Source organism: Dromiciops gliroides, chromosome 5 (assembly GCF_019393635.1).
Source record: "Dromiciops gliroides isolate mDroGli1 chromosome 5, mDroGli1.pri, whole genome shotgun sequence".
Taxonomy (NCBI): Eukaryota; Metazoa; Chordata; class Mammalia; order Microbiotheria; family Microbiotheriidae; genus Dromiciops; species Dromiciops gliroides.
The window spans coordinates 63,095,448-63,122,233 of NC_057865.1; the positions used below are offsets into that span (position 1 = coordinate 63,095,448).

General features: G+C 40.2%; 1 protein-coding gene across 2 annotated transcripts in view; it reads right to left on the bottom strand.

Annotated features, from left to right (window-relative positions):
• The window catches only part of PRTFDC1 (phosphoribosyl transferase domain containing 1), a 107,144-nt gene extending 81,234 nt beyond the window's left edge, over nt 1-25,910 (bottom strand). For both annotated transcript variants that reach the window (XM_043968037.1, XM_043968038.1), the window contains exons 1-3: nt 25,813-25,910; nt 7,329-7,435; nt 2,880-3,063 (exon numbers count right to left, since the gene is read on the bottom strand). In XM_043968037.1, coding sequence (XP_043823972.1) covers nt 2,880-3,063; nt 7,329-7,435; nt 25,813-25,860 — 339 coding nt within the window. In that variant the 5' untranslated portion in view covers nt 25,861-25,910. The remainder of the gene's footprint in view (nt 1-2,879; nt 3,064-7,328; nt 7,436-25,812) is intronic.
• Nucleotides 25,911-26,786: the final 876 nt, after the last annotated feature.

The following is a 26,786-nucleotide window of genomic DNA, read 5'->3' on the forward strand; positions in this document are numbered from 1 at the left end:
ACAAAACACAATCTTTCTATTCCTAAGTGGACAACATTTATGAATTGCTGTAGGTATGAAAAAGAAGAAGTGTGGTATGGTGGAAAGATCATTGGACCTCTTTATTGCCAAGCCGCTATTCATGAGAGAGTGAAAGGGGAAGAGGGGGAGCATGAGAGACAGACAGACAATAATGTGAAGGGAAATGATGCAGGACCTCCTCCCATTTGAGGCTGACAAGTAGTTCTGGGAATACAGACCTTCATTCTTTGCCTCTGCATTTATTCTTTCCTGTTTTAGGTGAAGGAGACTAGAGATGGTTATGACCTTGTGATCTTCAAAAGGTCAGGAAAATGAGACACCAGAAGTTTGGGAACTGGAGTCTATGCTGGGTTTTACAGACACCCCTGAGAAGTGACCTGAGGAACCCAGGACAGCAGTAGCTGAGATTCATCTATTTATCTATCTACCATTCAGCACTTGGAAGAGAAATTGGTGGCATGAATGCTATACAGAAACTGTGTTAAGCCTGAGCCCATTCTCCTCAGTGACTGAGGTAGTATAGGAGAGACAGTGCCCCTAGGTGTCAGGAGGAAATATTTGTAACTTTTGTTCTTGCTATATCTTTACAGTAAATATCTCTTTTGAAAGAAAGGGGGAGAGAGAGAGAAAAGAGAGGAGAAAGAAGGAAGGAAGGAACAAAGGAAAGACGGAAGGAACAAAGGAAGGACAGAAAGAAGGAAGGAAGGATGGATGAATGGATGGAAGGAAGGAACAAATGAAGGAAGGATAGAAGGATGAAAGGAAGGAGGGAGAGAGAAAAAGAAAGTAAGTACCTGCTCGTCTTAGAGTTAGGAAACCTGTGTTCATGTCCTCACTCTCAACCTGATCATCTATATGACCTAGGTCAAGGCAGTCGATCTCTATGAGCCCCTTTCCCCTATCTCTAAGGGGCTCTAAGGTCCTTCCCAGCACTAAAGTTTGTGATTCTAAAGATTCCTTACCTGTTGATCACCTTCTGGTGATGAGCTTCTCTTAGTTTAGCTAGCTTGGTCCTCTCCTCCATATATCCAGCCCATTCCTGGGTTGTATTCAAAGCTTTTCTAGTGGGGTAGGTTCTCCCCAACATTGTGCTCCCCTGGAAAAGCCTTCAAGTACCCAGGGCTGCACCATGATGTAGAATTAGAAGAGCACTTCAGAGAGTGCTCCACTGTACAACCTAGCTGCCCAGAGGAATTAGGAGGTTAGAGAATCTGAGGGAGCATCAGCATGGATAGTGACATCCCCTAGTGGGCTTTAAAAATTCTATATTTATTTTTAAACTTCTAGGGAGAAGTGGTAGAATTCTCTGACTAGGACCATGTAATACTTGGACAGCAGCCCTTGTTTCACCCTCCTCCTGGGTAACAGACTTCTGGAACTGTTCATGGCTCCAGGCATGCCATTTTTTAAAAAGGCTGCTCCCAATGACTCTGTTGGGCAGGCACGCAGAAGCCCCAAACACCCTTAGGGAAATAAGCTGGTCTGGTTACCCTTATTTGGCTGTGTTTATTTAGTATACTTTCTTTAATTAGCCTGTGCCCTGGGTGGAGGGGAGGGTGAGAGAGGTGAGAGCCTGCTCTGACACAGAGATTCTCTTTCTTTTGGGTGGTATCCATGACTTCCTCACAAGTCTTTGCTCATCACATCCTAGCCTGGACCGGCTTCTTTCACCCACTTCTAAGGATATTTAATTAGAGGTCAAACATGTCTTGAGTGAACAGCTGTGTCTTTACAGGAGTTGTTTTGGAGTTTCTCCTAGGCACTGTCTCAGGACTTGATTTGTCTTACCTAGTTACTTTCCTTTTCTTGCATTTAGTAGGAAGGAGGAGGAGGAGAAGAAGAGTGTCATCATTAGCCTTATTTTTCTACAGGTCTTGGGACTGTGAATAAGTATGGGTCAGAAGTTAGAGAATGCCCCTGTCTGAGCTTTCGAAATGAAAGCATTTGTTCTGAAGTGGGGTAAAGCAAAAATGCTTATTTAGAAAACAATTAAATGATATTCAACTAATATTCATGATAGCAATAATAATGCTGATGGTGAAGATATAGTTTATATATGTTCTGAAGATCCTTATTCCACTCTCAAATTCACAGATAAGTTGGGTCCCAGAGCAAGGCTATATCTCTCCTTCAAAGTTCTAGAAGTAAGCCTGAAGAGTTGGGTATGATCTCCTAATACCATGAGCTTGACCTCCCAAAAGGATGCCTCCTCCTGAGATTATTAGGTGAGAATCATTCCAAATCAGGGGTTCTTAAACTTCTTCCACTTGCAGCCCCTTTTCACTGGAAAAATTTTGACATGACCTCAGTTATATATAGGTATGTAAAATAGGAACCTTTTACTGTTGCCAAATTTTTTGCAACCCCCACATTCAGTTATGTGACCCCATATGGGGTCAGACCCACAGTTTAAGAAGCTAGGATATAAACAACCAGTCTTAAAGTAGCCTATAGAAAGGAGTAGTTACTAAGGTGGGAGAATAAGAATAATTAGATTAAAATATCACCCCCAAAGTCTGACATTCTCTTCTACCCTAACCCTGCCCTACTTGATATTTCAAGATCAAGCCCTAGAAAGTCATGATGTGAAACGTGTAGCTATTTTTTTAAAAAATCACCCTTGAGTTTCATCTTTTGATATCAATACAACAAAAATAGTTTTGGGGATGGGGAATAAAAGTAATTATGCTATACTATAATAATTTTTACAAAATGAAGTAAAACATTTTTTTTTTTGCTAAAATAGCCCCAACTACCAAGCCATCTCTTGTTTTCAGAATTTTTATTTTCAGAAATTTAGTTTCTCTGCACACTTGGTTTCAGGCTATGTAAGTGAAATGGAAAATCTGCTAGCTTACCTGGTAACTCTTTAGTCTGATGAAGTCAACCTTCATGGAGACAAACGTATCTGAATTTCGACTGATGTTCTTTAAATTCTCTACAAGGTCAGAGCAGAACTTGTAGCCCCCTTTAAGCACACAGAGAACCACAATGTCACAGTATCCAATGTCATTCATGATATCCTTTGCCAGCTTCTCAGTCCTGAAAAGGAAACGAAAGGACAAAAAATAAATGGACATAAATTTGTCAGGGTCACAGTGTTCTAGCCACAAGTGTGCAAAGCACAATATCCAGCGTTGGCTTGCATTTTTGGGGGGATAAGTATTTAGTTGCACAAAGGAGCTCCAAGCTAGGAGAATTATGTGATTTCTAAAATTAAAGGGTAACAATTAGCCAACGTTATTATCATTTGTTTTTGATGAGTGGGAAATGGGCAGTCACAACAACTGACATTTATGTAATGCTTTAAAATCTGCAGCTTTACATGCATTAACTCACTTGAGCCTAAACCCTTCAATGTGGGTACTTCATACATCAGCAATATTATTTGACAAATGAGTTAAATGAACAAGCTCTGGTGCTATGCTAAGTGCTGGGATACAAATGCAAAAACCAGTCCTTGATCATAGCATAGAGGAAAAGACAATTTGCAAACAACTGTGTCCAAACAAGATTTATACAGGATAAATTGGAGATAATCTCAGAGTGAAGGCATTGGCATTGAATGGGGTCAGGATAAGTTTCTTTGTTTTTGTTTTTTTGTTTTTTTAGTGAGGCAATTGGGGTTAAGTGACTTGCCCAGGGTCACACAGCTAGTAAGTGTTAAGTGTCTGAGGCCTGATTTGAACTCAGATCCTCCTGACTCCAGGGCCGGTGCTCTATCCAATGCACCACCTAGCTGCCCCAGGATAAGTTTCTTGCAAAAGGTTGCTCTTACATGAAACTTGAAGGAGGTGTAGACAAGGAGGGAGGGCATTTGACTTGGGGAGAGTCAGTGAAAATAGAGAGTAGGGAAATGGATTGCCTTGTGCCAAGAACAGTAAGGAGGCCGCTGCCACTGGGTGACAGAGGGAGAATGTAAGAAGGTCAGAAAGGTAGCAGGGGCCCGGTTATGAAGGGTTTAAAAAGCTAAATGGGAGATTTTATATTTATATTGTGCAGGGTGACTAGAGTTTATTGAATGTGGTAGAGGGGGAATGACACGGACAGACCCACACCTTAAAAAAGTCACTTTGATAGCTGAAAGAAAGATGTAAAGGAGTAGGGGGAGACTTGAAGCAGGAAGACCATCCAGAAGATTTTTACACTAGTCCCAGTGTGAGGTGCTTGAGGCCTGCCCCAGGATGGAGGAAGTGTCAGGAGAAAAAGGGATATATACAAGAGATGTTACGAACGTAAAATGGAAAGGACTTGGCAAAAATGGGATACAGTGGGGTGAGAGAAAAGAAGTCAAAGACGACACCTAATTGGTGAACCTAAAGACCAGGAGGATCATGGTGCCATCAACAATAATAGGAGGGCAGCTAGGTGGTGCAGTGGATAGAGCACCAGCCCTGGAGTCAGGAGGATGTGAGTTCAAATCCAGACTCAGACACTTAACACTTACTAGCTGTGTGACCCTGGGCGAGTCACTTAACCCCAATTGCCTCAAAAAACCCCAAACAATAATAGGAAAGTTAAGAAGAGGAGGAGAGTTTTGGAGGAAAGACAATGAGTTTAGTTTTGTACATGTTGAGTTTAAGATGGTGACTAAGAGAATGGTAATTTGGAAAGAGCAATTTCAGTTGAATGGTGAGGCTGGAAGGCAGAATGTAGAGTGAGAGGGAGAGAAGTGTAGGCACCTATTATAAATGGCCTTCTCAAGGAGTTTAGCCACCAAAGGGAGGAGTAATACAGGATGACAAGTAGTAGGGATGGATGGATGGATCTGGTGAGGCTTTTTTGAGGATGGAGGAGGCTCTGGCATGTTTGTAAGCAGTAGAGAAACAACGATTATATAGTGAGAGATGGAAGATTAATGAGAGAGTGGAGATGATAGATGCAACAAACTGCTGGAGAAGACAGGATGGTATAGGATCACTTTGCATGAAAAGAGAGTTTGCCTTGGCAAGGAGAAGGACTACTTCTTCCTAGGAAATACTCAGAAGAGTAAATAAAGCTTAGAAAGATAAAGTGACTTGCCTTCTGTCACATCAAAGGAAGGAATTTAGCATAGCTTTCCTGTCTCCTAGGCCATGAATAAGGCAATAGCATGCTACAGCCTTTTACAATTAATTTCGCCAATTTGATGGATGCAAGTGATACCTCAGACTTTTGATTTAATTTCCCTTTCTAACTAACACTCTATTTAGGTCATCTATTTCCGCTGCTGTCTGTTTGATTTTAAAAATATTTTTAGAGAAATGCATTCATTTCTTTTAAGTTCTTAAATTAACTAGCATCAATCAGGGTGTGGTAACCAATGACAATTTTGTGAATTTACTTTTTGAGTTCATTGTGATTCCTTTTCTCTGTTAGATTTTGGTGATCTGAGCTTCCTCTCTCCTTTTCTTTTTTGAGCAAATTTGCTAACTATTGTTCAATTGTATTCATCCAGAACCATGCTACATATGAGAAATCTCATTATGCTATCATTCTTTAAACTGCAAGTCTACTAGTGGCCAATGTTCTCATTATCATTTGTAAAATGTAAACTCAATTCAGGGATTGGCATGTGTTAGCTTGCTTGGTCTGAGAGGAAGGAGAGAAGACAGGGACTAGACCAGGTAAGTAAACCTTCAACAAAGCAGGTGGGCAATTCCTTTGAAACTTAATCTTATAGGGGCAGCTAGGTGGCCCAGTAGATAGAGCACCAGCCCTGGAGTCAGGAGTACCTGAGTTCAAATCCAGCCTCAGACACTTAATACTTACTGGCTGTGTGACCCTGGGCAAGTCACTTAACCCCAATTGCCTCACAAAACAAAACAAAACAAAACAAAACAAAAAAAACCTTAATCTTATAGAGAGTCACCTAGATCAGAACTTCTTAAACTTTTTCCACTGTCAATCCCTTTTCACCTGAGAAATTTTTATGTGACCTTGTATATAGCTATGTAAAATAGGTAGACATGTGGGCAACTAAGTGGCACAGTGGATAAAGCACTGGCTTTGGATTCAGGAGGACTTGAGTTCAAATCCAGGCTCAGACACTTGACACTTACTAGCTGTGTGACCCTGGGCAAGTCACTTAACCCTCATTGCCCTGAAAAAAACAACAACAAAAAAATAGGTAGACATAACCTTTTACTGTTGCCAAATTATTTGTGACCCCTACATTCAGATCCTCTATGGAGTTGTGACCCACATTTTAAGAAGCTAGGAAAAAAAATAGAAGCTAGGGCCCAGAGCACCAAGATTAGGGATATGTCGGAGCCAGCTCCAAACAAGTGAGTTAAGTTTTCATTGCCAGCACTGATACCTCAGAAATCAGCAATTGATATAAAACTGGGCTTGACTTATTATTTTTTGATTGTCAAGACTTAGGAGAGAATAATGCAGATAAAGCTTAAAATGAGTAGTGAATACATTACTTGCTTCCTGGACCTGGTTGTTAAACATTTACTATCAACCCACTGAGAGAGGTGTCACGTGCCTTGTCCGGGGTCACACAACCAGTATGTTTTAGAATCACAACTTGAATCTAAGTCTTCCTGGCTCTGAGGATGATGACCTGTTCTATATACCATAATGCCTCTCGAGGAGTGAAAGTAGAGAAAGATTGCAAGGAAACCGTTGAGAATTTTTTTTTGTCATATCATATAAAAGGTAATCTGTTGGCTGCCTGCTTGCTGTCACCAAGAAAAAATTCATCAAAAACTTGGAACTGGAATGGACCTTATATATTCAACCCCCTTATTTCATTCATTCATTTATTTATCTATCTATCTATTTATTTATTATTTTTGGTGAGGCAATTGGGGTTAAGTGACTTGCCCAGGGTCATACAGCTAGTAAGTGTTAAGTGTCTAAGGCTGGACTTGAACTCAGGTCCTCCTGAATTCAGGGCTAGTGCTCTATCCACTGCGCCACCTAGCTGCCCCTCCCCTTACTTTATAGATAAAGAAACCACAGGTCAGATAGTGCCTTGCTCAGGCATATCTAGCAAGGTATTTAATTAATTCAGTCACAGAGTTAGTCAAAGGAAGAGTCAGGTGGTTAAAGCACTGGCCCTGAATTCAGGAGTACCTGAGTTCAAATCCGGCCTCAGACACTTAACACTTACTAGCTGTGTGACCCTGGGCAAGTCACTTAACCCCCATTGCCTGCAAAAAACCAAAAAAAAAAAAAACAACAACAACAAAGGAAGAGTCAGGATGAGCCCTCAGTATTTTTTTTTTTTGGTACCATATGTACTTTCAGACCATGTTTGAAGGCCCACTTTTAGCCTGTCAAACTGAACTAAGCATGTAAGAAGCAAAAATGCCTACCTGTCCACAATGACACCATGAGGTATAAGCACATGGTCCAGATCTCCAGAATAGTGCTTTGGGTATGTGAATAAATCCAAGCGATATCCTGGCCAATCATCAGAAATCTGAAAATAAAATTACTTGGGTTGAAGTTATCTTTAATTGGACAGTATAGTTAAAAACATGGACTTAGCAAACAACCACCTGAAAGCACAGTCTATGACTATCTCTAAGGGATATGACAATAAAGATCCTTCTTAAGAATTGGTTAAAATTCTTGCAATTTGTGGAAGTGTGTTAAGTAATCCCCTCCAGGATTACTGCCCTATTGTAGTGGAAGGACTTGTATAGCTCAAGGAAACTATGCTGTGAAGGATTACCCAAGAGAGAAAGGTCATAGTGGAGAGTTCTGACAAAAAGTGATCCCCTGGAGAAGAAAATGGCAAATGACTCCAGTATCTTTGCCAAGAAAACCCCGTGGACAGGGGCCTTGTGTGTTATGGTCCACGGGGTCACAAAGAGTCAGGCACAACTAAACAACAACATGATAGAGAAACTGGTATTGAACAGTTATCCTATTCTAGAATCAGACTCTTTTTATGCCTCACGAATAAGTCAAACTCCATGTCTCCCTGCCCCATGCTTTCTGTTTCCTTCCCTTCTCTTACTTCACCAATCCAAGTCTGATCCATCTCTAAGGCCCAGCCTGAGTCTAGCCTCTTCCATGAAGATATCCCCAACCACTCCAAGTCTTGTCAACTAGGGGTTTGGAATTTCTACAGCACTGCATTGGTAGGGTGTGAGGAAGAAGAGGACACCAGACTTACGATTTCCTTGGTATAGGGAACTACCACAGGAAAAAACGTCTTTCCCGGAAGTGGAACTATTCCATATTTTATGGTCTTAGAGATCTGCGTGGAGTGCTGAGAGGCTGTGACTAGACACAGTTCATATAGTCAGTCTATTACAGAGGTTGATCTTGAACTTTTGTTTTCAAGGCCGACTTTCTATCCATTGTGCTATAATGCCTTTCCAACCCTAAATACTATTTAAGTATTCGGGGTTTTCTGTGTTTGGTTTGGGTCTGGACCTAAGATTACATCAGTCTGGGGGAATTCTCTAGTTTGGAAACTCCCCAAATGGATAAAGATGACCACTTGTCTATAATTTAGAGTCTTAGAGAGTAGGGGAGGACCATAGGAGATTAAAAGACTTGCTGCTAGTTTCAAAAATAGAATGTGGCAGATGCAGGACTTGAATCCAGCTCTTTCTGACTATAAGTTTGGCCATCTATCCACTATGCCATGCTGCTGCTCAGCAATATAAATGTACGTGTGTGTGTGTGTGTGTGTGTGTGTGTGTGTGTGTGTGTGTGTGTGTGTGTGTGTAATCCAATAAGTGTTGGGCAGCTAGGTGGCACAGTGGATAAAGCACTGGAGGACCCGAGTTCAAATCAGGCCTCAGACACTTGACACTTACTAGCTGCGTGACCCTGGACAAGTCATTTAAAAAAATAATAAATTAAGTAATCCAACAAGTGTTTATTAAGCACTATATATGAACTATTGTGCTAGGTACTGGAGATATAAATTTTAAAAAATAAGCCCTTCGAAGAGCTTGCATCCTACATATCGCTTGATATTGGGTGGTCATTATATGTATGTGTGTGTATGTATGTGTGTGTGTGTGTGTATATATATGTATGTTAATCATGTCTCCTCTATTAGACCCTAAGTTCCAGGAGGGAAGGCACAATAACTTCTGCTTTCTGCACATCCTATTAAACCTAGGTCATCATTAAGCAATAGCATGTTCTTGATAAAGAAATTATTTCATGTTAATTTAGATTATACAAATTTGAAGTTCATGAACATCTGGATAGAGAGTGTGCTAGAGATTTTTGTTTTGGGGGTTTTTTCCTATCTTTGCCTAGAAAACAGATATGACCATTATTGCTAAGAGTACACTTTACCTTTTTACGGAAAACAAAATTACTTTGATGGACCTATGACTCAGTAATAGAGGTACTCCTTCAAATAATACAAATTGTGATCTGTAGAGAAGGTAAAGACCTCATCTTTTATAACTCTTTTCTATATTTTGCAAATGCTCAAGAAGAGTCCACCAAATGAAATGTGGGCTTCCTCTAGATCAGGGATCCTTTCTTGCATCATGGACCCTTTGGGCAATCTGATAAAGTCTGGATGCCTTCAGAATAAAAATTTTAAATTCATAAGACAAAATACATAGGATTACAAAAGAAAATAATTATAGTGACATGTACAGTGGAATATATATTTTTTTGTTGTTGTTTTTAGTGAGGCAATTGGGGTTAAGTGACTTGCCCAGGGTCACACAGCTAGTAAGTGTTAAGTGTCTGAGGCTGGATTTGAACTCAAGTCCTCCTGACTCCAGGGCTGGTGCTCTATCCACTGTGCCACCTAGCTGCCCCGGAATATATTTTTTAAGTTTATGCACCTCCACCTCTGCTCAGACCTCTTGACTGCCGATTGAACACATGAACTGCTCCATTCTAATTACAGATCATTGCTGAACTTCCCCATGGGGCACTTTATTATTCTAGTTGTTGTTGGTAAAAAATTGGAAGTATCCTCATACCTAGAACCTTTTGTTGTTATTCAGTTGTTTTTTCAGTCATGTACAACTCTTTGTGACTTCATTTGGGGTTTTCTTGAAAAAGATACTGGAGTGGTTTGCCATTTCCATCTCCAGCTCATTTTATAGTTGAGGAAACTGAGGCAAACAAGGTTAAGTGACTTGTCACAGTCACACAGCTAATAAGTGTTTGAGGCCAGATCTGAACTTAAGAAGAGGTCTTCCTAACTTTAGGCCCAGCATTCTATCCACTGCACCACCTAACTGCCCTTGAGAATCCCTACTTTCCCTCAAATTACAGCTAAGGGGCTGCCTTTCTGGATGGAAGAAAATGTGTGTTAGTGCTCACTCTTAAGTTACTTTGTATTTACTCTGAATATATTTTGGACATACTTATCTATGGATCTACTGTTTCTTCCCATTAGAATGTAAGCACCTTGAGGGCAGGAACTATTTCAGTTTTTGTGCTTATAACTCCAAAGCTTATATCTCATAGCACCTAACACATAGGTGATAAATAAATACTTGCTAAAAATACCGTCATTCAGATTTTTCACTAATGTTGACTAACTTTATGTTTCAGTTAGTCTAAATTAGAAGGCTTTTACTCTGGGGCTAATTTCCAATGAAAGGAGAAAAAAAGTCTAATGACCACAGAGGAATTTTACTATGAAGGAGGTATAGGGAGGGATTTATTCACAGAGGCTAAGAATATCCACTTGGTATTAAAAAACACACACACCAGGCCAGGTGAAGTAGTGTATTCTTAAATCCCTGTTACTAGGGGAGGCTGAAGCTACTGGATTGCTTGAGTTTGGAGTTCTGAGCTACAGTAGGGCTAAAACTTAGGGTCCACACTAAATTTAATGCCAATATGGGGAGCCCCCAGAATGGGATGTGGTACTGGGCTGCCTAAGGAGAAGTGAACCAGAAATCCAGGTTGAAAAGATAGCAGATCAAAACTTCCATGCTAATTGGCAGCAGGAATGGGTCCCAAAAGATCATTGTACTTACCGTGGCAAAATAAGGACACCCAGTCTGAAATACACATGAATGTTTACACACACACACACACACACACACACACACACCCCAACACCAAACCAACACCAACAGGAAGAAGCAGGATTTTCAAACACATCATCTCATTTGATCTTTACAATAACCTTGTAATTGGTGTAAAATTTTATAGATCAGGAAACTAAGGATCACACAACTAAGAAGTTGTAAAAGCAGGACTTTAACCCAGAGTTTCTGACTTCCAATCCACTGTTCTTTCCACAATTCAGAACTGATTCTCACTGATTACAAGCCATTGCCTTTGTACTGTTTTTTTTTTTCCTAAATGTTTTATCCCTTTTCCTCAAAGAGCTTCAACATCACACATAATTATGATACTCTGGAAAAATAAACTACATTATAAAATATTTCTCTTTGTTCCCTCCCCCCACCCCGAACTTCCCCCAAATAATGTGTTTACTGTTCAAAAAGGAGCAAACCTTAGTCAGGTTAGAAAAGTAATAAACATGTTAATTGAATTAGTTTTTACAATGATGTCACAGGGCTGAGTAATCTGAATTTGTTTTTCTCCTAAATGTTGAGAGAAACTCTATAATCTTCTTTCTGAGTCATTAAAAATAGCTCGTTGCTTAGATTTCTTTTTGTTTTCAGATCATTTTAAAAAGAATTATTGAGCAGCATACATGTGCATGGATACACACACACATAAATAGTAGAGGTTTGGAAACAAAGATGTTGAAAGATTTTAACCGACCTCCTTTTCCTTTCTCCTATCAATTCACTTGGATTTGTGAACATATCACCATTTTGGAAAAAAAAATCACACAGACCCAGGCAACATGGGGTGAGTATTGCTTCATTATGCTACTCACTAAAGAGATTTCTAGAAAGCAATGGGCTCTAGCCCCAGAAGGATAAAGACTGCCCAGGAGTCTCTCTCAGATCCCTTGACTACCCAATATCTCAGAATTACTTTATGTTTTGACATAGAAGGAAAGAACCACTTGTAAAGTCATTAATTCTGTTGTTTTTGACACGGCTACTCTTAAAGCTCTTGTTTTGTTTAATGAAAACTTAATAAGAGGTATTAGCACAGAAAAATTTCTGATTAGTCTGGTTTCCTTGGTATAAATATATTAGTTGGAAATTTTTTTTTAAATCTTTCATTTATTGAATGTCTATATCAAGGCCAGAAAGCTCACTTTAGAAACAGAAATATAAGAGCCAGTTTCCCCTTGTAGAATGTGAACTCTTGCGGGGTAGGACTTTAGGGTGTCATTTTTAGCCCCCAGCACATAAGATCTAACATTTGGTCCTGTGATCTCATCAGAATAGGGAACTCCCTTTATCAGTGAATATGGGCACAAAACACAGCAACCTATAGTTTTAGAGAGTTGTCTGGGACATTGAGAGGTTACTACTGACATTAGCTCCCATGTATTCATGAAGTACATTTCCCAAGATAATCAACGGGAGCTTAGGATTTGCCATGGGAAGGGACCTTAGAGACCATTTGATCTGACCCTCCTTTTACAAATAAGGAGGATAAAACCTTGAGAGGTAAATGACTTGCCCAAGGTCACACAAGTAGTAAATAACAGAGTAAAGACTGAACCCTAGTCACCTGAAACTCTATACCCAGAGCACTGACCAGGCCACCACAATGGAGAGGTTAGCACCTGACTCCTCCTTTTGCAGCTTTGATAATCAATGCCCTCTGCTCTGTTATCGTGCCAACAGTCAACTGTCTGGGAAGTGCGATGTCTGGCTCTCTAAGTAAGAAATGTGAGGTAGATGCTCAGAAATTCTTAAAAACAAACCAAGCTAGGAAGTCAGCTTTTTCTCCCAGTATCCAGTTTGGTTACTGACCCAATGATACCACTACTAAATCCATTCACCAAAGAGATCAAAGGAGGAAAAATATTTATATGTAGGGGAATATCTATAGCAGTTCTTTGTTCTTACAAATAACTAGAAAAACAAAAGAGAATGCCCATCAACTGGGGGATGTTTGAAAAAATTATAGCATATGAACATAAGGGGATGTGATTGTATCATAAGAAAGGATGAAAGGGATAGTTTCAGAGAAACCAGGAAAGATTTAACAAACTGATACAGAATGAAGCGTGAAGAACCAGAAGAACAATATATACACAACAAAAACATTATAAGGAAGGACAACTTTGGAAAACTTAAGAACTCTGATCAGTGAAATGGCCAACTGTGATTCCAGAGGACCAATCATGAAACATGCTACCTACCTCCTGATAGGTGAAACACACAAGGTACAGAAAGAGCTGTACTTTTTCAAATATCATGGAGCCAAAGCCAGAATCATGTAAGATTTAGCAGTTACCATTATAAAGGAGCAAAGGGCTTGGGGTATGATATTCTAGAAGGCAAAGGAGCTAGAATTATAATTTAAAAAACCCATCCAGGGGCAGCTAGGTGGCACAGTGGATAGAGCACCGGCCCTGGATTCAGGAGGACCTGAGTTCAAATCCGGCCTCAGACACTTAACACTTACTAGCTACGTGACTCAGGGCAAGTCACTTAACCCCAACTGCCTCACCAAAACCAAAACCAAACCAAACAAACAAAAACCCATCCAGCAAAACTGCGTATAATCCTACAGGGGGAAATGGACATTTAATAAAATAGAGGAATTCTATGAATTCCTGATGAAAAGATCAAAACTGAATAGAAAATATGGCATTCAAACAGAAGACTCAAGCGAGGCATAAAAAAGGCAAACATGAGTGAGAAATCATGAGGGACTTAGTAAAGTTAAACTGTTTATATTCCCAAATTGGAAGATAATACATGTAACCCACAAGAACTTTATCATTATTAGAACAGTTAGAAGGAGACTACTTAGATGGAGAGCATAGATATGTATCTATTATATTGAGGTGCTCTCAAAAGAAAAATGGAAGGCTGAGATGGAGGGATATACTGGGAGAAGGGAGAAAGGAAGGGAAGAATGGAGAAAATTATCTCACATAAAAGCGGAACTCAAGGAAGTTTTTATAATGGAGGGGAAAATGGGAGAGAGGTGGCAAAGCTTGAATCTTATTTTCATCTGAACTGGTTCAAAGAGGGAAGAATATATATACACACACTCAACTGGGTATAGAAATCCATCTTTCCCAACAGAGAATTAGGAGAAGAGGATAAGAGAAAGGGGGAGGTGGTAAGAGGAAGGGCAGATTAAGAGAGCCAGTGGTCAGAAGCAAAACAGACTTTTGAGGAGGAATAGGATGTTATTATTGTTTGTCCTTCATTCTCAAAGAAGACCATGACATCTTGATCATGCCATAACTTGCAGCAAATTGGATTTGAGTGAGGAAGGGCTGTGTACAATCATGTGACAATTGGAGTGATGCTACCTGCTGGAGAGTTACTATAGGAAAGCTCTGCCATGAGGAGAAGGTGTCTGAGGGCAAGCCATGTGTCTTGGAAGGTCAATTCCTTGGCATCAGGAAGTGAAGTTTGCTAATGGGTACTGTTGATCAAAGCTACCAGCCAATTAGCTTGGAGCTGTGTGTACTGTGGATAGGATGTGCCCAGTTTCACAGGAGGTTTGTGGGATGAAGAAGGGGTGAGGTTTCACAAGGACCTCAGCGGGGAGTGGAGCTGGAGATGCTGGCTCCCTGAGATAGACAGCTGAATCTAGGCTTCTTTCTCTCTCTCTTCACCGAATTATTATGCTCCTTAATAAATGCTTAAAAAGTCTAAACTCTTGCTAAAGCTTCTAATTTATTGGTGATCACTCATTAGATTTTAGACAGTATAGCTAGAATTTTAGCCCCTTATAGTCACCAGCCTCCCTCTTTCCTCCAGAACCATCTGGATCCAGTGGCAAGATATACATCAGGATGACTGGAGATGGCTGAGGTTGGATTTGAATTTAGGTCCTCCTGAGTCCAGGGCCAGTGCTCAATCCAGCACATCTAGCTGCCCCAGAGAGATGGGGTGAGGGAGGGAGGGAGGGAGGGAGGGAGAGAGAGAGAGAGAGAGAGAGAGAGAGAGAGAGAGAGAGAGAGAGAGAGAGAGAGAGAGAGAAAAGAGAAGAGAATAAACAGAAGAAAATGGGATAGATAGAAATACACAGATAGTAAGCAAAACTGAATGTGACTGGGATGAACTCACCCCTAAAATGGAAGCAGACAGCAATATGGATTAGAAGCCAGAATCTACTACTATATTGTTTACAAGAAACATACTTAAAACATAAAGACACACATAGAGTTAAAATAAGAGCTGGAGTAGAATCTATTTTGCTTTAGCTGAAGTAAAAAAGGCAAGGGTAGTAATCATGCTCTCAGACAAAGAAAAATCAAAAATATTCCTAATTAAAAGGGATAATGAAGGAAAATACATTTTAATAAAAGGTGCCATAGACAATGAAGTAATATAATATGAAACATGTATGCACCAAATAGCATAGCATTCAATTTCTTAAAGGAAAAGTTAAATTGTATGTGGAAATAGACAGTAAAACTATTCAAGTGGAGGACCTCAATTTGCCTCTCTCAGAACTAGAGCAATCTAACCATAACATAAATAAGAAACAAGTTAAGGAGATGGACAGAATTTTAGAAATGTTAGATATGAGAGACCTCTGGGGAAAACTGAATGAAAATAGAAGGGAGTATGCCTTCTTCCCCCCCTCCCACCAGCTATATATGGTACCTTCAAAAAAACTGTCCATGTTTTAGGGCATAAAAACTTCACAAACAAATGCAGAAAAGCAGAAATATTAAATGCACCCTTTTCAGACCACAATGTAATAAAATTATACTCAATAAAAAGTGGTAAAAAGATAGATTAAAATTAATTGGAAACTAAATAATGTAATCCTAAAGAATGAGCAGGTCAAAGGACATATAGCAACAATCAATAATTTTATAGAAAAGAATGACGACAATGAGACAACATACAAAAATTTGTAGGATGCAGCCAAAACAGTACTTAAGGGGAAATTTATATCTCTAAATACTTACAATGATAACAGAAAGAAAGAGAAGTTTGATGAATTGGGTAGATAACTTAAAATAAAATTAGAAAAAGAACAAATTAAAAATCCCCAATTAAATACTAAAATAGAAAATTCTGAAAATCAAAGGAGAGATTTATAAAATTGAAAATAAGAAAATTGTAGAACTAATAAATAAAACTAGGAGCTAGTTTTATGAAATAACCAATAAAGTAGATAAACCATTGGTTAACTTGATTAAAAAAAAGAAAACCAAATTGCCAATAATCAAAAATCAAGAGTGAATGGATCACCAATGAAGACGAAAATATTAGGAACTTTTCCTAAAATTATAGAAGCACTTCGACCTTAGTCCTATTTTAATAGTATTTATTGTAAATTTATTTTTGCAGATGGATGAAATTTATCCAAATTAGTTTTTTTTTTTTGCGGGGGGGGGGGGGGGCTTGCTCAGAGGGTTGAAGGAATGACTTTTCTATATATGACAAAATGTACCATTTCAAAGTGCAAGACAAGAATTCATAGAATCACAGAATGACAAAACTGGAGAGGTAAAAGGGATGTCCATGCTCTTCAAGTCTAGTCCATACTCAAAAGGAATACCTGATATGATATTTCTGACAAGTGGCCATACAGCCTCTCCTTGAAGATCTCTGAGGAGAAGGACTCTACAACTTTTTAAACTTTTCAATAAATATATTTGTAAGGAAGTTTTTCCTGACATCAAAACAACAACAACAAAAAAGACATCAAAATGTCTTTTTGCAACTTTTGCCCTTGTTCCTAATCCAGCCCTCTGATGCCAAATAAAATATGTGAAATCTCTCCCTCCACATAAATGTTGTGGTAGGACTAGGATTTCTGTTTCCCCATAATAGGGGTTACTGCCCCCTAAAAGGCAACACATCTGTTCCTGGGACTTGGTTGACCCCTACCTCCTTTGACTCAGCTTCCTGGTCACCTAAGAGTATAAAAAGTCCTACTTATATGGAATTAGGGCTACTGACTTGTTGGATTTTTGAAGACCAACCAAGTCACCATATCCTGCCCTGTTGACTAGACACATGTACATATAGATTTGAAAGAGAAGGGGGCAACACGCAAGGAAGGTAAATGCCATTGCATCCTTTCAGTGTTAGGGCAAAGTAAACCTCCTTGTCTTCACTGTTCAGTGATGCTAGAGAGACCTGTGAAGCTAAACCAGTCGATGGTATTGTCTGCCTCTAACACCTGCCTTTCAAATACAACTATCATTTAATTATAGGCTTTTAGGTCTTCTTTTCTGTCACCCAAACACCCCCGGTTCCTCGAGCTAATCCTCATATGACATTGGCTCACCGCCTTCCACCATTTTAGTTTGCCCTCCTCTATACAAACTTATCAATGTTCTTCTTAACCCATGGCTATTATCATTCTCAATTTACAGATGAGGGAACTGAGGCAGAGAAAATTAAGTAATTTACTCAGGGTCAAATACTTAATAAGCGTCTGATGCCAAATCTGAACTCAGGTCTTCCTGATGGAACACAATAGTGTAATGGGACTACCACTTCATTCATTTATTCATTCATTCATTCATTCATTCATTCATTTATTTATTTATTTATTCATTTATTTATTTATCCATCCATTTATTTATTTATATATTTAACTATCTATCTATCTATCTATCTATCTATCTATCTATCTATTTGGTGAGGCAATTGGGGTTAAGTGACTTGCCCAGGGTCACACAGCTAGTAAGTGTTAAGTGTCTGAGGCCAGATTTGAACTCAGGTCCACCTGAATTCAGGGCCGGTGCTCTATCCACTGTGCCACCTAGCTGCCCCTCACTTCTTTTTAACTTTAAAAAAACCATACCTATTTCATAATTAACTCCAACCTAGTGATTTTTTAATATTGTTAGTACTATAAGAAATGTTTGTTGTTAAGTCATTTTCCCAGTCATGTTCTGATTCTTTGTGATCCCATTTGGGATTTTCTTGGCAGATACTGGGGTGGTTTGCCATTTCATAAGGATGTATTCACAGATAATTAAATATGGGATGCAGAAATTCAGGAAGGATCTATGATTTCTTCAGCTTGGAAAATTCTCCCCACTTATGCAGATTGCAACTCATCTATGATTTGACGTATCAGTCCTAGTGGGTTGCCTGAAGCACCTAGAGATTAAGTAGGCCTGAGTAACACATATAATGCCATCCCCCTTTCAGGTTACCTTTAAATACTTTGCACATATCTTATGCCTACCTAGATATTTACATGTGACCTTCCCCATTAGAATGTACACTGAAAAGCAGAAATGATTTTTTTTTTTGGCCATTATTTGTATCCCCAGCACTTAGCCATTTCCTGGCACATACATAGTAAGCCCTTAATAAAGACTTGTTGACTTAGATAGTTGACTGACTAACTGACTGATAGAACAGATAATGTCAGAGATGGGCTATGAGCCCAGGCTTTCTTGACTCCAAACACAGAATACAGTTAATAAGGTATGGGGGGGGGGCAAGGTGGGAGCAGGAAGGATCAGAATTTGAATACAATTCCTCCTGATTCTACGTCCAATATCCTTTGCCTTGGACCACATTTCCAGCTTCGTCTTGCTTTAAGAACATGCTAGCTCACACCCAGCAATCAGAGGTCCATTGGTGCTAACAACTCCTCTGTCTTTGTTGCTGTTCAACATGTTGCGCACTCCTATAATAGTCATGTTACTTTGAAAAAAGCACAATGCTAAAACAAAACTTCAGTGAATAACAGTTTTGAGCCAGAAATGCCATCTCTCTCATTTTACAATTGAGGAAACTAAGGTTCAAATGGGCTAATTGACTCACTCAGGGTCATTTGACTGGTTGTTATAGAGGTGAGACTAAGACACAAGTTTCCTGATGTCCAAACCAGGGTACCTACTTTACTGCTGCTGCTAAATATCCCATTTCCTCTTGCTCTTGGGAATTTTATGACTCCCAGCATAAGATTCTTTTTTCTGCTAGAACCATGCCAAAAACTAAAGGCCTTGTGTAGTAGCCAAAAGAATGTCAGCTCTTTGAAAAACCAACTAGCCCCTTCTCCTGAGTGATTACTGAAAATAAAAACAGCTTTTTGTCAATAGCTATGTGACACACTTTTAATTCTTCTACTCAGCAGTAAAAGTGAAAGACTTTAGGCATTGTTTTCCCTTCAAAATCAAAAATAGTATTAGAGAACCTGTTTTCGGGCATGTTTCCCACTATTAGGTGCTGCTATTACTCTTTCTTTCTTTTTTTTTTTTTTTTGGTGGGGCAGTGAGGGTTAAGTGACTTGCCCAGGGTCACACAGCTAGTGTCAGGTGTCTGAGGTCAGATTTGAACTCAGGTCCTCCTGAATCCAGGGCCAGTGCTTTATCCATTGCGCCACCTAGCTGACCCCTGCTATTACTCTTGGTCCAGGTTATCTTCCTGTCCACAAAGAGTGCCAACAACCTTCTGTAACTTTAGGATTTAAAATATGAAAAAATATCTTACATTCATATTGGTATATCTCATAAAACATTGCCCCAGTTTCTAATGTTGATGTTGTATATACAATCAAACTGCATTGCAGTCTTGAAACAATGCTTTTAAATTATGCATCCAATTACTCACAGCATTGCTCCTCTGGAACATAACATAACAATTACTCCTCTATCTCCGGTAGCATTTCACCCAAGTCAGGCTTAGGAACTGATAAACAAGTTTTGCCTTCAAAGGACTTATAATTATCAAAGTGCTAACAACATATATCCTCTCATTTGATCGTAAATAATCCTTCAAGGGAGACAAGCAATTTTAAGTATCCCCATTTTTCACATGCGGAAACTGAGGTGAAGAGAAATTGACTTGCTTAAAGTTACAAATCTTGGCCTAGAACCAAAAGGGTCTTTTCTGCTCATGGCACAGTGCTGGTTATATTCCATCCTGCTACATCACTGTCTCTGATGAATATTGTTGGGACTGCCAAGGTACCCAAGAAGGGAGGAGCTACTCACTCCTTTGAAATGGATAATTCTCTGCTCCCCAGTGTTCTTATCTATATGACTTTGTTTTTGTTGTTTATCCTTTGTTCTCCAAGAGGACCATGACATTGAGGTGGTCATGACTTGCAGTGATTTGGATTTAAGTGAGGAGTGCTGATATGACTTTAGGCAGGTCATTGAATCCCTGTGCCTCAGTTTCCTCACTTATAATATGAGGGAGTTATAGTAGGGGGCCTCTGAGGTACTTCCTGGCCCAAGATCTATGACTCTATAATTCCATGAGTCTAAATTCTATGATATAAGCAAAACTGTCATCAATTTCAGGCCTGCCCTTAGTGAGGTGAAGAGGGGAAGGAGGAAGATGGTTTTTAACCATTATTCAGTATACTACCAATAATAGCCAGCTTTACATGTTTGATTTTCACAGTAACCCTATGAGGGAGGTGCTATTATTATTCCCATTTTAAAGATGAGGAAACTGAGGTACAGAGAGCTTAAGTGACTTGTCACACATAGAAGAGCTAGTATCTTGTCAGACTTGGGTTTCCTAACTCCAATCCACTTCTCCACTATGCCTGCCCACTTAATGACCTCCCTCTTTCATGGCAGCCTCACTAATCCTTTCCACCATACAAAATGTCCCCTCTGTTATCTCTGTCACCTCAAAGTGAGGGAGGGCACAATAGATCTGACCTCTATCATATAAGTCCTAAATGAATGGGAGATTATTGTTCACATGCTTATGTGAGCACACATGTAGACATGTAGAAGAAGAATTGGAGTCATCATTCAGTCATTTAGTTGAGTCTGACTCTTTGTGACCCAAAAGACTATGGCATATTTTTTTTTAATTTATTTATTTTTAAGTGAGGCAATTGGGGTTAAGTGACTTGCCCAAGGTCACACAGCTAGTAAGTGTCAAGTGTCTGAGGCTGGATTTGAACTCAGGTACTCCTGAATTCAGGGCTGGTGCTCTATCCACTGCGCCACCTAGCTGCCCCAAGACTATGGCATATTGATACTATCCATGGGATTTTCTTGGCAAAGATACTAGAATAGTTCATCATTTCCTTTTCCAAATAACAATAGCAGTCACTTATATGGTGCTTTAATGTTTATGAAGTGCTTTGTGAATGTCACTTTATCCTCAAAATGACTCTGAATGCAAGTGCTATTATTATTCCCATTTTACAAATGAGGGAACTGAGGCAGACAAAATTAAACAATCTGCTAAGGGTCAAATAGTTAATAAAAATCTGATGCCAAATTTGGATTCAGGTCTTCCTAACTCCAGGTCCAGCACTCTAGTCATTGTACCACTTAGCTGTCTTTAGGTTCAAACTTAAGAGTTTATCAATGTGAGGGACTCCAGCTGTGGGAATTCCCTTCACTGATGCACAGTAGCAAGTCACCAGTGGCTTATATAGTCTTAGAAGTTTGGGGCTGGGGCTGAGAGGTTAAACAATCTGGTCCAGGGTCACAGAATTAGTATGTAACAGGCAGGGCTTGATCTCAAGTCTTTCTGAGCAAACTTGGCTCTCTACCCACTAATTCTTGATGTCTCTCAACCCCATAACGTGATTAATTCAGAAAAATGAACCAAAACTTCTTATAATAATAATCAACCAGACTCTGGTTTCATCTAAAAAATGAAACACATTCGAATTTACAATCCTTAGATCTCAAGTTCCTATACTTACAAAGACTGCCAACAACAGAAAAATTTCTCTGCCTAATGTTACATTGGACAAGTTTTAAAGCAGACTCTATTTTGCAAATACAAATGATTTTGGATCATCTGCATGGGGATTTTCTGCAGTGAATTTTTAATTCCTTTTCTATGCCTGGGAATAATCAAAAGGAAACTAATCAGTTTCTAAGTGTTAACAAGCAGGTGCTCAGATTAAGGGTTTTCAACTTTTAATTTTCCATTTAATTACATACAAAGGAGGAAAGAGCTATGACTTTTTCACTAGCTTTCCCATTGCCTTTAGGATATAATACAAACTCCTACAATATAAGCCTCCAAAATCTAACCCCAATCAACCCTTCTAGATTTTTTCATATTACCTTTCCCAAACTTGATGTAGCCAACTATTCCCCGATCTCAATGTCTTCTCCCTCATCTCATACATCCTCTAAATCAGGGGTTCTTAACTTTTATATCACTAATGCCTTTGATTAATGTTTGAAATGCATAAAATAAAATATGTAGGATTACAAAGGAAACCAATTACATTGAAATAGTTACCAAAATATTCTTTAAAAGTTCACAGATCCCTGGTTAAAAACACTTGTCACAGAGACCTTATGGCTGCCTTCTGGATTTCCTCTACCTACCTGAAGCCTCATGTATCTTCATGGCTCCTCTCAGAACCTTGATTTAAGAAGAGCATTTAGGCCAACCATGACTCATTTCTTTCCAGGCTGTACTCAAGATTTCCTCTACCGTTTCTTTTCTTTTCTTTTTTTTTTTTTTTTGCAGGGTAATGAGGGTTAAGTGACTTACCCAAGGTCACACAACTAGTAAGTGTCAGGTGTGGGGGCTGGATTTGAACTCCAGTCCTCCTGAATCCAAGGCCAGTGCTTTATCCACTGCGCCACCTAGCTGCCCCCTCCGCTACCATTTCGAATACAACAAAAGGCACCTTAGTTGGGGGCACTATGTGCTAGCACTATGTGCTAGGCACTAAGCTAAGGGATTTATAAATATTATCTCATTTGATCCTCACAAAAACCATGGGAGGTGGCTGCTATTATTATCCCCAGATAATACAGATGAGGAAACTGAGGCAAACAGAGATAAAATGACTGAACCAAAGTCACACAGCAAATATCTAAGGCTGGACTTAAACCCAGATCTTCCGGACTTCCTGGGCATCAAGGTGGTGAAGTTGATAGTGTTCCAGGTCTGAAATCAGGAACTCATCTTCCTGAGTTCAGATCTAACCTCAGACACTTACTAGCTGTGTGACCCTGGGCAAATCATTTAACCCTGTTTGCCTGTAAAATGAGCTGGAGAAGAAAATGGCAAACCACCCCATTATATTTGTCAGGAAAACCTCAAACTGAAACGAATGAACAACTTCCTGACTCCAGGCTCAGGATTCTACATACTACTGTGCCACCTCCCTCCTAGTAGTAGTGGGTAGTAAGCCAATCTTGGAGTCCAGAACATCTCGGTTCCTGTTCTAAACACAAGCTAACTGTGTGATCCTAACAAGTCACTTGACCTTTAAGAGACTGGGGAACTCTCTAAGACTTTAAATTACAGAGACAGTGCTGATCTGGACTAATAAGGTTATTTTTCTCATCAGGAGCGCCATAACATACAAATTTATATGGTTCCTCCTCCCAAAGCCATAAAAATAATAGGATTTCAGAGTTCAATAAGACCTCAGAGATGATCATGGCCACACACTCATATTTTATCAATACAATAGGATGGGGGGGCAGCTAGGTGACACAATGAATAAAGCACTGGCCCTGGATTCAGGAGGACCTGAGTTCAAATCTGACCTTAGACAATTGACATTTACTAGCTGTGTGACCCTGGGCAAGTCACTTAACCCCATTCGCCTCACCAAAAAAAAAAAAAAAAATAGGATCCAGGGAGACTTGTCCAGGGTCATGTAGGGTAGCCCAGTAAGTAGGTAAGTGTAAATAGTGCTGGACTTTGATCCAGGATAAATGAGGGTTAGAATCCCACCCAGTTCTAGGTAGCCAAGTCAACTTATCTTTTCTGCATTTGTTTTCTCATTTGTAAAGTGGAGAAAAACCCCCTTGGATTCTAAGGATGTCTTTGCCACCAACTACTTGCATAATATTGAGAAAGTCACCTTAACTTTGCGAGGCCCATTTCCTCAGTTGAAAAATGAACGAGACCACACAATTTCTAAGATCTCTTTTACCACTTAATTGGAGACTCTATGTGGTACCTACCTCAAAGGGTCTTTGAGAGGGAGGCACTTAAATCAGCTGCTTTAAATACTATCCTGACTCAGAACAAGAACCATCATAGCCAGCTGGCTTTAAGCTGTGAGAAATTTTTACCTATCTGGCCTCCCCTCTTTGTGTTGGTTTAATTTTGTGATTGTGGAAATGGGAAAATCCAACACCAATGCTATAATCTTAACTCCTGTGAAGATGTTTTCTTTGGGTTGCTTCTTGGTCAAGGAAATTAATTTTAAGAGAAAGTTCTTGGTGGATTCTCTGCTTGAGGGGAAATCTTCAATTCAGTGATTGAAAATTTAATTGCTCGAGGGAGAAGCCAAAATGTTCCCAGAGATTGTTCTCATAACTACCCAATTTTGAATGTTTGTTCTTTTCTGCAAACATATCCAAGTGAAGGAAAATGTGTATTTCAGCATATTTTAATGCCAAGGCCCATGAACCTCCTGAAATGGGATAATAAATGTAAAACATTTTGCAATGCCCTAAAGCACCATAGCTAAATATACCTTAACATTATGATAATTGATGTCTAAAAAAACCAGGTGCTTATAAAAGTCTTGGGGCAGGTTTAAACCACTAAAGGTTAAGACTTTGGGGACACCCAGTCTCTTCTTACTGAATTTCTCATTTTCAGGATTTAGTGCTGAAAGGGATCCTTAGAGATTGGATTATCCAATACCTTCATTTTACAGCTGAGGAAACTAGACCCAGAGAAGTAACTTACTCAAGAAAGCAGTAGTTTAATACACAGTTAAGTAGCAGAGTCCAGGATTTCAACTGAGGTCTTCTGATCCCCAAATCAAGGGATTTCCACTAAAACCATGCTGCCTTTCACTTTAACAATTCCCCCTGTTAAATGAAAACTTGAATAACATGTTCTAAATTGAAGAGCCCCGGGATTCCTTGCCTCTCTTTATCCATTTCCATTTTCTTCTTCTCACTCCATTTCTGCATGTAAATATTACCTCTCAGTTAACCTACAGAGTCCATTCAGTTCCAGACAATGTTACTGAACTGAATTGACCTATCCCTAAAAAATAGGATTTGGGGGGGATACCAGGACCAGCATTTCCACTATCATTAACTAACATCTATTGGGATCCTCTAGGCCACGTGATACACTGTAAAGGATATTGTGGGGCTTTGCTTAGCATTAGAAAACATCTCCCACTTTAATTTTAACCTGAGGAAATGCTGGATCACAACCACAGAATAAAGAAAGAGTGGAAGGCGATTATACACCAGAATAAATACCTTTAAGCACCCCGGGCCTCACATACTGGAGGGGCTCTCCAGGTAAAGACTGGGGTTCAGAGTTCTGCTGCCTAATCTCATAATCCCACAGTGATCCCCTCGAGTGTTTCTTTTAATCTGACGGTTGTCCCAAGGCAGTGGAGGTAGGCGGGAAGGAAGGTAGGAAAGTCCAAGGGGAAGGTTGTAAAGTGCAAACTCAGCCGGCCTCTCTCTTACCTGCGTCCTCCTCGTCCCTACCCCCTCACCCCCAATTCTAAAAGTTAGGCCTGGAGTTAGCAAGGTTTGAGCAGTGAAGACAAAAGGCGAGGTCAACGGCCAGGGTGGAGTGGCTGGGGCTCTAGTGAGTGGATGAAGGGGGAAGAAAAGGCTGGGTTTGGAGAGACAGAGAAAGGAGAAAGGGGCTGGGTTCTTTCGTTATTTGCTGGGATGGGTTTTTCTAGGGGTAGCGATGGAGGGTCTTTGTTGGAAGATGGAACTGGGTGCAGCCCTAGGGTTCTCTCCATCGCCAGGGCGGAGGAACTAGGCTTGGGAGGATAATGCAAAGGTATTCGATTCCTGTCTGGAAAGAGATCGCCAAGGGTAGGGGCCTGGAGGGAGGGATGAAGGAGATACAGAGGGTGTGGGCGCTCACTACTGCCCGGAAATCAGGAGTTTCCATTTACCACGACCCCACGCCTGTTGTCTCGCGCCTCCTCTCTCTTCCCAGCCATGTTTCTCCCGGAGGAAAGCAGGAAGGAAGGAAAGAAAGGGAGCCGGGAGCTCCTGGGAGGCAGTGAATGGGCAAGAGGGGCGGGGGCAGGGAGGGGAGGAGGATGCGGCGCGGGGTACCGGCCGCTGGGGACTGCTCCGCCCCCGGCCCCAGCCAGCTGGCGGGAAAGGCTCGCTCTGCTGCCCCAGGCTCCCATTGGCTGGCCGCCAACTCCTCCTTCTGCTCTTTCTTCCCTCCCAGCAGCACAGCTTTCGGGAGGATGCTCTAATAGTTGCCTCAGGACCTGCTGCTGGCTCTCGGAGCCTTCGCCTTTTCCCTGCGGCCCCGCAGTGCCAGGGCTAGCTGGCTCTGAAGTCTACCCAAGCTCTAGAATCTAATGGGAGCTCCTCCTGCGCCCCTCACCACTCACACCCAGTGTATGCCCCACCTGAGCTGCTGCTGAATCGGGTGCCTCAGGGTGATCGTGTCCCTGAGGTGTTTGAAAGCCCGGAAGGACCGAGAAAAATGGAGAAAGAAGTGTCAATTGCTTCAGTAGAGATCTTTCCCCACCCCCACATTCTCTGTTTAAATCTGATTTTAAGCTTCAACAAACACAGATATTTCAATTATCTAAAAACCAAAAGGGGGTTGTAGAAAACACTGAACTTCTGTCATGCAGTTTGTTTTTTTTTATAGAAAGTTGTACATTAACATGGTAGAAGTGCAGAATAGTAGTAACAAAATCGCTCTACCTTCCTGCGTCTCCATTCTGCATTTCTTTATTTCTTCTCTGAATTTTCAAACGTCTTATCGATACTCTTTTTTTTCCTTTGCATTATCTATTGCTCCTTACCACAGAACCTTCTTCTCCATAGAATCGCTCCCTTGTAACAAATGTGCTTGGACAAGAAAAAGAAAAGCACATTGGCCAAAATAGATTTAAAAGAG